The 13732-nt window shown below is 36.1% G+C and overlaps 1 protein-coding gene across 1 annotated transcript in view; it reads right to left on the bottom strand.

Annotated features, from left to right (window-relative positions):
- The window catches only part of DNAJC1 (DnaJ heat shock protein family (Hsp40) member C1), a 113219-nt gene that overhangs the window by 36380 nt on the left and 63107 nt on the right, over nt 1-13732 (bottom strand). The window contains exon 8 of the mRNA XM_080382354.1: nt 7926-8092. Within this exon, the coding sequence (XP_080238480.1) occupies nt 7926-8092 (167 nt within the window). The remainder of the gene's footprint in view (nt 1-7925; nt 8093-13732) is intronic.

Here is a 13732-nt window from a genome sequence, read left to right as displayed (position 1 = left end):
TACAAATACAATTTGTTCTTTGATGTATATCTGCCACAACACTGAAAACACCAGCTTGAGATGCTGGTTGAAGAATAATCATCACCACCCTTTAACTTTATTCCTCCTTAAGAAAAGCTGAGGATTAAACCCACTATGTTTAATACAGCAGATGAAATCAGATTTCTGACCCTAATGATTTGATATTCACAGGTCAAAAGCAAAGAGGTCTTATTCCAGATTTAAACATGTGGGTCATCCTCTCCAAGGAAAACTCTAGAATTAAAAATAATATTTCTAAAAAATCACATTTATTCTCTCCTTAAAGCTATTAAAATATTTACGCCTCTATGGACTTTATTTTGGATTTGAACATCATAAGTCATTAGGCTGACTGGAGGACAAAGGGGAACAGAATTACTAATATGTACATATGGGACAAAACCATTGCACAAAAATTTTAGAATAACCAAGGGCCTGTCTAGTCTCTTGGTAAATTGAGTCCTGTTCCCTGCTTCACACAGTATGTGACAAAAACGTTCCTTCTCTACACTGTCCCACTGTTATCAATATTTAATCAGTATCGTTCTGCTGCACAGAAAAAAAGCGTACATTGTTCTGATCCTGCTCACCAACCTCAGGCAGGAGCCCAAGTATATTATATAGGTAGACTTAAACACTTTTTAAAATAAGTATGTGTATAGGACAAAACTAGCTTTTTCACTAACACTGATGTAAATATGATAACTGTAGGAGTTACCTGTAGGACACAAACTGTAGAGTTACTTTAAAATGCAAACCCCAATATTCTACTCTGGCTGAGCCTGCAGCATTTGCAGTGATTCAAAGCATATTAAACCATAGTAAAGCCTGAAGTCTTATGACTTAACACTTTCAGTAGCACCCTAATGCAGATTTTTTTCTTTCTTTCTTTTTTTAAATGCGGTATCTTTTCAGAGTCACTACATTGCTTAAGAGTCTGGTAATAGAATACTGACATTTTCACCTCAGGGTTACTAAATTCAATATGGCCCAGATCAATAGTGACTCAAAGTCATCACCATCTGATGAGAGTTTGGAGCTCAGGTTAAAGTGTATTATGAGCTTAGACTAGCTCCTAGTGAACAGCTTCATAACTGACACTAACAGGTATGGTTGCTGGCAGTCTCAATATAGTGTCTTAAATTCAATGGGCCCACAGAGTGATTTACTTTCTCGACCTGAGAGAGTCTACAGCAATCTCTCTGGGTCTGGGTCAAGGCACGCTAGCAGGACGCCGTAAGGAACCTCAGACTGCTAGTTGCTTACTTGTACCTGTCCCAGGAATAAAAATGCATTAGAATATAGACACATTTTTCAGATACCGTATTTGTTTCACTGTTCAGATTAAGTTATTTCAAAATCAGGTAACCTCAGGTAGCACACTAAAAGAGTAACCCTTCCCCTCAAAGACCAATTTATTATAACATCTGGTTTATACAGCACCTTAATCCTGCTAAGATACAAACTGCTTGCTTAAGGAATTAACATTTTTTAAAAGCCTGGAAACTGTATTCAGGTAATCCGTCATATGACATCTGATGAGAACAAGCACCATGTTATTTGCTCCTAAAGAAAAAGCATACTCAGATTTCAAAGCAGCACAGATGCAGGAAGATTCAAGGCAGAAGAGAGCAGGTGGCAGCTAGCTGGCAATTATGAAATGTGCCAGATTATAAAATTACTAAGATTTAAATGTCAAAACTATACTTTTTAAACTAGCAAAATAATAATTTAGCATTTGTATAGCATTTTTCCTTTTAATGTTACAAAGCAGAGGCCTCCTTTGTACATTTAAAGTTATTTTATATCATTGTTCCACAGATAAAACCTCCTTTGTGATTAAAAAGCTCACTTGGTTATCAATATCCTATCTATGAAGGAGAGTGCTTTGATGGCCCAAGCTGATAAACATAAAAATGGCATTTTAACAAGAAAAAGTGTTCAGTACAAGGTGACCACTGCCTACAGGTTCAAAAACTGGAAAAAATGCTAACCACATGTGTTTCCAGCATCTACCAATAAATTGTGTAAAACCCACTGTGTAAAAGCTTATGTATAATTTTGTTTCATGGCATTTTTAATAATCCTAATTTAAGGGTAAAGTGTAGCAAATGCAGGAGATCAATGTTATCTAAGCTTTCCAATCTTTGTGCACAAAAATAGTTTTTACTACTCCTGCTTTAGTAAAATCAAGCCAGGTGCTCCTGCAATATCAAAAATACCCAAATGCCAAGCAGTGCCGCAGGATAACATGAAAAACAAAAATAATGAGAAACATCATTTTCTACCCATACATCTGGTCCAGCTGGAAGGGATCAGGCACTGTCTTTCTCCACCTTTATCTCCCCTTTACAGAGCAAGCAAATATCAAAAGGTCAAAAGTATTCACCCCTCACTGAGGTAGAACTTGGAACTCTATCTTCAGAGACAAATGAGTCAAATCATTATATGGAATGAAGAGGAGATTCCAGTGGGCAAAGATGAGGAATCTGTAAACCAAAAGGAATTATAATCCTCGTCCCACTGAAGACAATGATAAATCTCCCGCTGACTTCTCAAGGGCCAAGATTTTTGTGTAACATCATTCACATAAACACTGAGCTTTCATGAAAACAACGCATGTTACAAATCATGTAAAATCAAATCAGAACAAAGAAAATGAGAGAAATCCCACAGAGAGAAATTACTTGGCAATGATTCATCAATAGAATCATTCCAGAAACAGTAAATACATATATATTCTTGCATGAATACTTGCAGAAAGGACAGAACAAGATCCGATGTAACTAAACACGTCCTCCAGTAAGTTGCTTTTTTCTTCCCACTCCACATAATAGGTTGCCAAACAGGAAAGCAGATGTTAAATGGCTAAAAAGGAATGCAACAGTGGCTTAGCAATGTATGCAGGCCACAAAACCTAGAAGGAAGTCCGTGGCAATATACCCTCTAAATTTCCCTTACTTCCTAACAAACATACACAGAACACTTCTTCCAGTCAATTTTTGGTGACAGATAAAGAAGAAAAAATAGTAATAAAAAATCAGAAGCTCAAGCTAAGTAAATCAAGATACATATCTCCTCTTAACAACCTGGAAGATCTGGGAGTACAAACATTTAGTGACAGAACAAAAACAATCTTAGAGATAAAACTTTTTCAGTGCTTGCTTTGAAGAGGTGTGTTAACAGCATGACAACGAGCTTTTAGTAATTCCTCTAAGCTTCACAGTCATATGCAGTTTGCATGAATAGTGTTAAACAGTGCTATATGAATATGCAATTTTGTACTAGGTAAGTATATTCTTTCCTATACTGAAAATAAACACTCAAGAGTTGTATTACTTAATTTCCATGCTCTCAAATACAATTGAGTCTGCTCACACTATTTTCAACAGATGGAGTTGAAGAACAGGATAGATGGTCAAATAAAGGTTTCACAAATGGGCTAGGCAACACGTTCCAGTTGTGCATCTCTCCCTGCATGTCTTCCCAGATCTGAATTTAAACATCCTGGCTGCAAGCTAAATTCGGTATTTCTTTCTCTGCAAATTTATGAAAGGTAGTAAGCAATGATAAATGGTTATAATTTTACCTAAAACAGCCTGGAACAGACTGGAAAAAAAAGATGCATCCAGTTATTCCCCCAACAGCTCCCCTCTTCTGGTCTAAACCTCCATCTATTTAACCTCTCCTCATAAATACGATTTTCTAAATTTATTTTTATTGTTGATCTAGTCTTTCTGTTAATTTTTCTTTACTTCTGGAAAGTGCAACAATCAAGACTATATAAAAAGTCCTAAAGGTGGACAAATCACCACTGAGAAACGCGTAAGAATTACCTCTCAGTACTGTAATACTGAATATTATCTGAGAGTCTCCTAGTAGCTTGCTTTCTTTTAATATTCAGTTCTAAGTAGAGGCTAACAACATGGCAAGACAAGCCCCTTACAGACATGAACTTAGTGTGTTTGCAAACTAAGACAGAATAACTGCTGTGCTTTAAGCACATTTTCAGCCAGCTATGCAAATTTACCAACAAAAATAATAAAAAAATCAGAAAACACTCCTTTCTACATCCCTTGGTAGACCATTTTATCTTGCCTAAGAAGGAAGCTGTTCAATACTTAATCCCTATGGAAACAGTAATCAATAGTACATTACTAGCTTCCATATTATATTCGCAGACCAGACAGAAAAAAACCCCAAATGTTTCTAAGCAACTATCAATTAAAGTTAGTAGACCAATACAAAACACACACTGGTACTCCAAATTGCTTTTTATATTATTTTCCATGTACTTCTGTATTGCTGTTATTTTATTTTGAACTGAGTTTGCTCACTTAGTAAGGTGACAGTTGCATGTATTTTTTTCCTTTTTAAGAAAGGACAATGTCTGCTTTTCAGTACAGATGATACTTTAAATGAACTTTGGGGTAAGGTCTACCCTACAAAGTCTTCTGAATTTGTTATTAAAATTTTATCTCCCCATTAGAGATGGCAATTCTTATTTCCAAGCAATTTTCATCAGCCTTCACTTTCAAGATCACCTCCAATAAACACTAAAGTAAATTACTTGTTTTCTTCCGAAGTTATCCCCAGATCATGATTAATCTTAATTCCAGCCTCTCCACCCAACTCCTCTTGACCTGTTTCTTAACATCAACATTGATCTTTTTCTTGTATTCAGTTACAGTATCCAATAGCTTAACTTTTGACAAGCTGCACTTTATTCCTACACCTCCTGACTTATTAGACACATTGAAAAGATCAATAATAACATGTCTTTCTAGGCTACAAAAAGTGGTTTGTTTTTCTTTTTTTGGAAGCCCAGGACACTGGCCTCTGAAACCACCAATTCTAAATCAATCAAACCTGTGACAGAAACACAAATATCCTTTTTTCTTTACAAATACAGAATTCCAGTTATTGTAAATAATTAATATTTATTTTAAGAAGAAAATTCTAATTTTGTTTTTCTGCAGGGCCAAAGGCACACTCTTGGACCACAAATAAAATGTAGAGCTCTTATGTAAGGTTAATGAAACAATGATGAGTCAGACTTCTGAAAGCCATTATCTTCTCCATGCTGATATATCTACTTTACAGAGCTATTTAGTCTATGATGTTACTTCCTAGACTAATATCTGTCAGAAAAATATCCAGATTCCTGTTGCAGATGGAACAATAAAAATCTGAATTTCTTTTATTCAGCTTTGATGCATCTAAATTCATAACCTTAGACTTCTAAATCCACTCTTCCAAAGAGTGCAAATGTACTCTTCCAAACTAGAAGAAACATCAGTAAACAGCTTACAGGACTGCAGCCCATGAACCATTAAACCACCTTTAAAAAAAAAAAAAAAAAAAAAAAAAAGTCCCCTGAAATGAAAGGAACCAAAGTATTCAAATATCGGCACGTATTAAGAAAAAAAACATCACACAGGCTGACTTCAACCCAATAACTGAATAATTTTTATCAAATTGGGCATTCTGCTTGGTACAACACTTCCAAAACACTAGTCCAGTCCATGGATTACAGGCACCTCCTAAAGTACAAATGTTGACAGTGCAAAGAGGTTCGTGAACAATATTAAATGAATTATAATCATCAACACTTGGGATACCAACACCAGGGACAGCAATTCCACTTCCTTATTTCTGAACAGATGATATGATAACATACCACTATATGAAGGTACTTTTATCTCACCATACAGATAACTACTCTCAAGATGGGTAGGCCATACATAGTCCACATCCCTGAGATATCATTAAAGAAAGGGGGAAAAAACCCAAAAGCTCTCTCATGAGTGAAGCATGACAATTGCAAGTCTGATGGCAAAATGATTTATGAAAGAGTCACTTTTTCCTAAGACCAGCAGAACTGAGAGGTGAATGTTACACAGCACTTTATTACATGTCCGTGCAAGAAGAGGGAGGTAGAAAAGGGACACTGTCTCAGTTTGCATCTGTGATTGCAGTGGAGGAAAATACATCTTTCTAAAACAAAGAATGTGTCACATGACAGTTAGGAACAGTTCGCTTGTGGTACAACCATTTTCCCAGGGAGCTTATTACAAATGATGTAACACAGCCATTCTCATGTTGACATACAAATGGGTCCTACAAGCTACTAAAGCCAGTAACACATATTCTCTATTTCTTTGTACAGTTTATGAATGTGTTTCTCTCCACTACTGTATTAAATGTCGATGTTGCATTGCTGTAACATATTAGCTGTCAGTAAAGAGAAGCACACCTCGGTTTTTCAGGACAAACACTCTGCCCAGACAGTATACTTGCAAATTGCCTGCTTGTCCCTAAGATGTTAACGCCATTCCTAACAGAATATAATTCAAAAAATGAACTCATTTGAAGTGATGAGATACAATACTGAACCTCCAGGTCTAGGTGTAGAAAAACAAGTTACTTAGCTTTTAATAACAGTTCTTTGATATTTTAATTTCTGCAACTCCTGTTTCTGAAAGGATGAACCTGCAACTTGTTCTCTTAGCAGTGTCTCTGAAGACACAACTTCTATACATTCTGTGTAGGAGATGCAAAATTATGTCTGAAATAGGCCCAGTCTTACTCAATTCCTTCATTTTCACGGAAATCAAAAAACTCCCTCAATTTCCATCAGAGATAAAGGTGAATTTGGGGATCCAGATAGTCAAGCATGCAACCAACCCAAAGTACTGTAAACAAACATACATCTTTTCTCCTTCAGTAATTTGCCCACACAACCTAGTGAGCAAAGCTGGTTCACAGAGATGTAACTAACAGGAAACCAATGCACAGACACCTCTCAAGCTAAACAAAGCAATGACTGTATAGACGCTCTTTACTCGCACATAACTCACCTACAGAATTAAGGACCCAAGTTCTTACTTTCTTTAAGGGCGTGAAAATATGCTCCAGTGTTCAAGGATTCAGTGTCAATCAATCCCTTACACAGAAGTTAAAAGCTAAGAATATTTGCAGAATGGATTTGCTACAGAAATGTAAAAGTAAACAGAACACAGATGCACTAAATAATATAGAAAGACAAAAGATACAGCAAGAGAAAAGTGACAACTGGGAAGTCATGAAGCTTAGGAATCCAACAGTGGTAGATAATTAAACAGGTTATGCAAAATTCAAGTTATTTTAGAAAAAAAAAAATCAATTCTGACTAGAAATGTGAGGGATTTTTTCACAAGCTTGAAAACAATTAAGGAGTAAGCAAATCTGAAGCACAGAGGAATCAAACAGTTTCAAGATGAAACTATACCTTTTCAAGCCAGTATGTTTTAGTAAAATTTAGCAGAAGGTAAGTACACTAACTGCCACCAAGAACCCTTACCTCTAAGTAGAAAGTACCTTAACAATAGGCCTAAGTAGAATTGTTAGGACTTTTCCATAAGTCAGATGAAATGCACAAAGTACATAAACAGTTCCATAATCAAAAGATACTACACCTGGACATTAAAAAGTGAAGGTTTCTTCTTTCTTTTTCCTTTGTGTTTTTTTTTCCTTTTTTAAATAGAGAATCTATTCTTGCAAGCAAAATGATATTAACTGCAATTAAGAGAAACAACCAAGCCTCATATAACTTGACAGCATGATGTCCTACTAATTTCTAGTGAACAAGAACAGTATTTATATTAAAAACCATAGAGGACTTTCATATATTTTAATCAATGACATCCTACTATAACAACCCTTCAAGTATCATTACACAAATTACATTGAACATCAATATAATCTTTCCCATTATGCCTCTGCCTGACAATTAATACTTCTCTGGACTTCAATGGTATACGAATATTGTGGTGGTATACATACAATATTACATTTTTCTTAAGCAGCAAGCAAATGAATCAGCATTTAAAATATGTAACAACATGAAAAGATTTTGAACTTACCTTCTTTTTCTGTGTTCTGTTCCTGCCTCCCAACCAATCATCCATCTGTTCCTCAATCTCTTCAATTGAAGCTCCATGATCGTACGATGGTATATAGGTACGTGACTCCAGAACTGTGTATACAGGGAATTCTGATTTTGGTTTCTTGACTTTAGGCTTCTTCTCCTCTATACAAAAGTAAAAAAAAAAAAAAAAAAAAAAGTAATGCTACCAATACTGCAGAGAAGTATAATTCAGAAGCAGGCTTAGCTCCTCAACTCTTAATGCTATATTCAAATTTCCACTGAGAAAGAGGCTTCAATTTCTTTGTTAAAAAGAGAATTCAGAGTTTTGCACAATAATTTTATTTATGAAAAGCAAACAGCAATGCACCAACTTAGCCCCTCTTCTATCTGAACTATGCCTTTAATGGCCAAATGAGAAGCCCCACCAAATCACAGTTACTTCTTATTATTGCTACACCAATTTGCAATTAATATTAGTATAGGCAAAAGCATTTAAAAGCTATTAAAAGATTTTGAAAGTCCAGGTGGCTTCAAAGAAACTGGCAAAGGTAGAAAGGTGAGTTTTAGACAATTTTATATTACTTTATGGTCAGCCATGCTGTGTAAAAGCTTTTAAGTAAACAGATAGCTTCTTTGTTTTCATATTTCTGCAACTATAAATAGCTCTGTTCTAGCACTTACCTGTTTTGGTAGATTTAAATGTTGGACCTCATTGCTCAAACTGATCACCGTTTTCTGCTCTCTCTGGCACTCAAATGGTATTAAATGGAAGCAGCAAACTTCAGGGACAGGAAGGAGGGACAAACCACCACCCTAAATCCCAGTAGCTGAAAACATATCTGCTACATATGATGATCTCAAAAGAAAGATTAAAGGTTGACTGAAAATTGCCAGAACTTTAGGAAAGACAAGAGGATAAGGATCAGAAAAAGAAGTGTGAACACTCAGAAAGCATCCAGAAACTTCAGGTATGCCAAGGGGGACTCTTGGGTTTTCCTCATTGTTTAAAAAAATATATGCTGTATGCAAAATAACTGGATGCTCCTAAACTGAAAGAGCTGATCTAACAGCTGGCTGCAGCCAAAAGAGGGAAGTTCTACTCTGCCTCCACCTTTCCACTCTCCACTGAGTGTGTACGTGCTCCTCTCTCTTCTATTTATGCTTCAACAGTCATCCATCCACTTGGCAAATTAATTCAATTCACTAATCTAATAGAAAATTACTCCTTTACACTCAAATGAAAAAAACAAACCAACCTCCAAATCATTTAAAGGTGGTGGATGAACAGAAGGAGAATGACACCTTTCAGCGGCACCGAGTCGTTACATCAGCTTATCTGCCTTTGCAACCATGTCCTAATACTCTTCTGAGCATCAGAGGAGAAATGTGTTTTTCATGAAAACCTTCTTGGAAAAAAAAAATCCTATAGAGGACAGAGGGACTGTTCCCTACAGACTCTTGATGCAGAATTCCTTTTCCTAACAGTATACATGCAAGAACAGCACTGTGACAAGGCTCCATAGACTTGACAAACTCTAAGGAACCAAATATTTAAGAAAACAGTAAATGAAGACTGTTTCACAGTACCTTTCAGAAGTCCAACAAGAACAGGAAATTCATACAGATCTTGAAAGTTAACACAATAACTAACAATCCTTTAAACTTTTAAATGTACATTGTTCAGAGACCTGGTTTTGTGAAAAATCTCTAATTTTGCTTATAATTGTCAAATTAGTCTCAATAAATGAAATATTAAGTGAATACTTGAATTTGGAATTTTTTTTTAGCATCCTTCTACAAGTATGCCCAGTAAATACAATCAAATAATATATACTCCCCAAAAAAACAAAACTAAAAGCCCCAAAGTGTTAGTCAGCAGTTCTCATTGTTTCGATGTTACTAAAGACAATACTGGTGCAAAATTATTTCTGTCTGCTTCGTAAGGTAATATTTATAATCAATTCACATATATTAATCATTATCTCATTTTTCCCTAAAGCTGCCATACGTAATAGCTTCTGGAGTCTGAGTTAGGATTTGCATGGATAAGTAACAATGGCTTCACCAGCTATTTACTGCTAACACATACACTGGCAAAAATATTCTAGGAAGTTACCTTAAATGACAGTTTCCACTACTGTAGTTCAATCCTGCAAAACAATCAAGCACACTGCATATGTTCACTTGGAATGCCCTAACAGTGCAGACATAGCAAGACTGCTGGATTTTCCTTTATCTTGCACTCTGTCAGCTACTGTTTGCTAATTCTCCCTCTCAAAATATGTTAATAGTCAAAGCCTGAATGCATCTAACTAACATTTAAACAATGAGAGTCTAGCCTGCAGATTGGTCACCTAGGCTCTTTCTGTTGTTTTAGAAGTAATTCTCTAAAAGTACGTCCAGAATACACTGCACCCACTTTAAAATGAGGTATCGAAGACAGTATCTAGGCTTTCTTCAGGCATTTAAGTGACAGGGGAAGACCTAACACAGAACGACACCCTGCTGTTTGCTAAGTGTCCAAGGAACAAAAAAATCCCACCTAGAGAAGATGGCAGTACAACCTCAAACAGGCACTCAACCAGAACTAAAAAAAACTTGTGTCTCCCACAAATACACAACAAGATGTAGGAGTTCAGCACAGCCCTTACATACCACAATGGCTCACATATTGAATTAAAAAAAATAAATAGAATTTAAGTCACAGCACCATTGACACTGGACTCCCAATAACCCATTGAGAATGGTTTTACCTCAGAACTTTACAAAGCCACTTTTTAGAATAGGAAAGCACATAAAAGTGGTTTAACAGTAACATCATATAGGATTTTAGGTAGAGGAAGTTAAGAAGTTGTGTTCCACGGTAATGATGTACACTGTGAAGCCTCAACTTAAGGCAGCCAAGCACTGTTGCTCTTCCAGGCGAAGATGGAGAAAGCAAAACAGATCACAAACTATTTCACCCTCACAACAGAAGTCCACAGCAGACACCCAGGAAGAAGACCTCTCTCTTTCATGTAATCTCTTCATTACCAGCAATTCAACTGGCAACTCAAAAGACACTTACGACCTGACCTGGTGCTTTCCCCTAAAGAGAGTAAGGTCCAGGTTTTCCAAACAGTAGATGATGCCTAGACAGCTGAATTCTACATCTGCTAAGGCTTGACAGACAGCCAGGAAGCTGGTGTTGCTGCCACCACCACAACCTAAAGCAAGGATGTGTTTGATCATGCTGACAGTAGCGACAACTGCAGCTGTGATTCAGAGTTTAGAAACACAAGTGTTCCCTTAATACTTAAGTGTCATTTTCCATTGGTGCTGGGTTTAGATGATGTGGCCATCCACTGTAACAGAACAGGCTTTTAAAATGCATTTTTCTCCTCCAGTCTCAAATACTGTTCTAACATTGTTGTGCATAAATTTTAAGTGAAATGCAGGATAAAGCATGCAGGAAAAGATTTCAGACATTCTTCCCAGTTCTGCGACAGCCTACTCACTGTCCACCGGAGTCCCCATGAGACCACTATGCCCTACGTGGGCACCAATATCCAGCAGACCTTAATTATGAGCAGACTTACTGGTGCTCATAAAACAAAATGCAGTGGAGAGAAACAGTCTTGGTGAAACCAGAGGCTGACTTCAAGCTCAATAAGGTAAATGAATAGCTTACACTAAGTACTATTTTCTGTGATTTGGCAATTAAAATACATCGTGTTCCCAGTGTAGTAACTTTTCTAGTTTATTGAATTAAAAAAAAAAAAAAAAAGAGGCAACAGCAGAAAGTAAATGGATAATCCAAGATTGTAAGCACTATGAAAACGGTTTGATGTCTACCACTCCAAAGTAAAATCCTCGGTCCTTTACATGATTTATGACTTCTACAGAGTTCTAGTTCTTCTGTAGCAGAAGAATTTTGTAATTTACTGACTTCCCACTGCAAAGATACTAATTTTCTATGAATATTTTCTACTTTTAGAACTATCAAGTTCTTTACCAAAAGACTAAATTTGACTGTGTATTTAACAACTTAAAGTTAGAAAAAAAGAGATATCATTTGTCCCCTATGTTTGAACTGCATATAAACATATGCATCACTGGATGCCTAGACTTTAGCAGGTAACAATTAGCAAACTCTCTTAAAGTACAGTACTTCACGTTCCTGAAGGCCTCCAATACTATTCCCATACTGGCTATACATTTTACTATTTTATGGTACCATGATCCGGGTTTTGAAGTTTGATGAATTACTTGCACATAATCACGTACTTTGACCTTCCTCGTTAGTCTTCCACCTTGTTATTACATTAATTTTATCAGTGGCATTATTAATAGTATCTGGCTAATGGTTATTTGTTTTAAGCTATATCAGCTGTCATTTTTAGACGATAAGTAATCAGCATTTTGGATCAAGTGCCATGTAATAAAACCACTGTGTTTTCTTCCATAATAAGTATGAGGTCCATATTTTAAAAGTTTTCAGAAAAGTATATATTCATTTTACCTGTTAGTTGATGTAAACATACAGAATTCAGAGAATTTTTCACAGAAGAAACAACCACTTCATAGAAAAAGAACAAAAAAAAACAAGCGCAGAACTGCTGCCAAGGAAGTATGATACATCAAGCTGGAGCTCCCTCCCTCTGCAAGGCTCTTAAGCGTGAACAAGACTTCACAGAATTCACAGAAAATACAGTAAAAAAAAAAAAAAAAAAAGGACAAACTATTCAATATCAATGCAAATATGAGCAAATACTCCTGTTTAAAAAAAATGTAATTTCTGTACTCTTAATAAAATCAATGGGATTATATATATCTGTCTCTAAGTCATGATACATTCATACATCTGCTGTACTGGGACCTTTGAGCAAACTAACAAAAAACCATGCTCAGTGGTAAGTGTATCCTCAACTACAAAAAACTTCTCACAAACTGTAGTTTTTCATGTCTTTCATCTTTTTCTCTGAGTATCTACCCTTGCCAAAACTTTCAATTCTTCCAAAATACCTCATCCCCATAATATGATAGCGTTAGAAGTAAACCTCCAGTATTTGAGAGCTAATCTGCCATCAACAAACATATAATGAAATGTCTCTTTCATATGAGCCTCATAACACACACACACACACATATATATATATGTTAGTGGAGTATTTTCCATAAAATCTGAAGCAAATTTTGTACAGAGAGGCATCATATAGCCTAGTTGAAACAACTGGAAAAAGCACATGAGCTTGCAAGTTCAAAATCCTTTCAGCAGGCCTGCCAAAACAATCAGTGAAACAGACGATACTTCATTTGCCATAATTAGGCTTCAGAGGTAACGATTAAGTGATCAGAACATTCACACCCACATCAACCAAAAAAGCACATATTATATGAATTATTTTTTTCTGAACCTGCCTGTCACCAAATCATTACTGAGCAGGTATGCTAACACTGCGGTTTGGCAGGGATTAATACTCAACACAATTATCCAAGATATTTGTCTATTATTTGGAAGTACATAAAGTTGCCTTCAGCATAGCGCTTCACTACATAAATTTGGTCACAGTGATTTACAGTGAAAAGTGTAGGAAGTAGTCGGAACATGGACTGGCTGGTAGTGTGGGACCAATCAAATCAAAAGCATTTTTGAAAATTACACAATTAAGGACCTTATGTCATGTCTGCACCTATGAGAGACTGTATGCAGGGAACCTTTGATGTACAAGCCTGCAGTTATGGTAGACAAGTGATCAGAATAATGAGAACTACGGTAATCTGTGATTCTGTAAACAAAACAGTAATAATATAAGAAATGTG

The sequence above is a fragment of the Falco punctatus genome (assembly GCF_963210335.1).
Source record: "Falco punctatus genome assembly, chromosome: 4".
Classification (NCBI taxonomy): domain Eukaryota; kingdom Metazoa; phylum Chordata; class Aves; order Falconiformes; family Falconidae; genus Falco; species Falco punctatus.
This window is presented reverse-complemented; position numbering and strand designations above follow the sequence as displayed.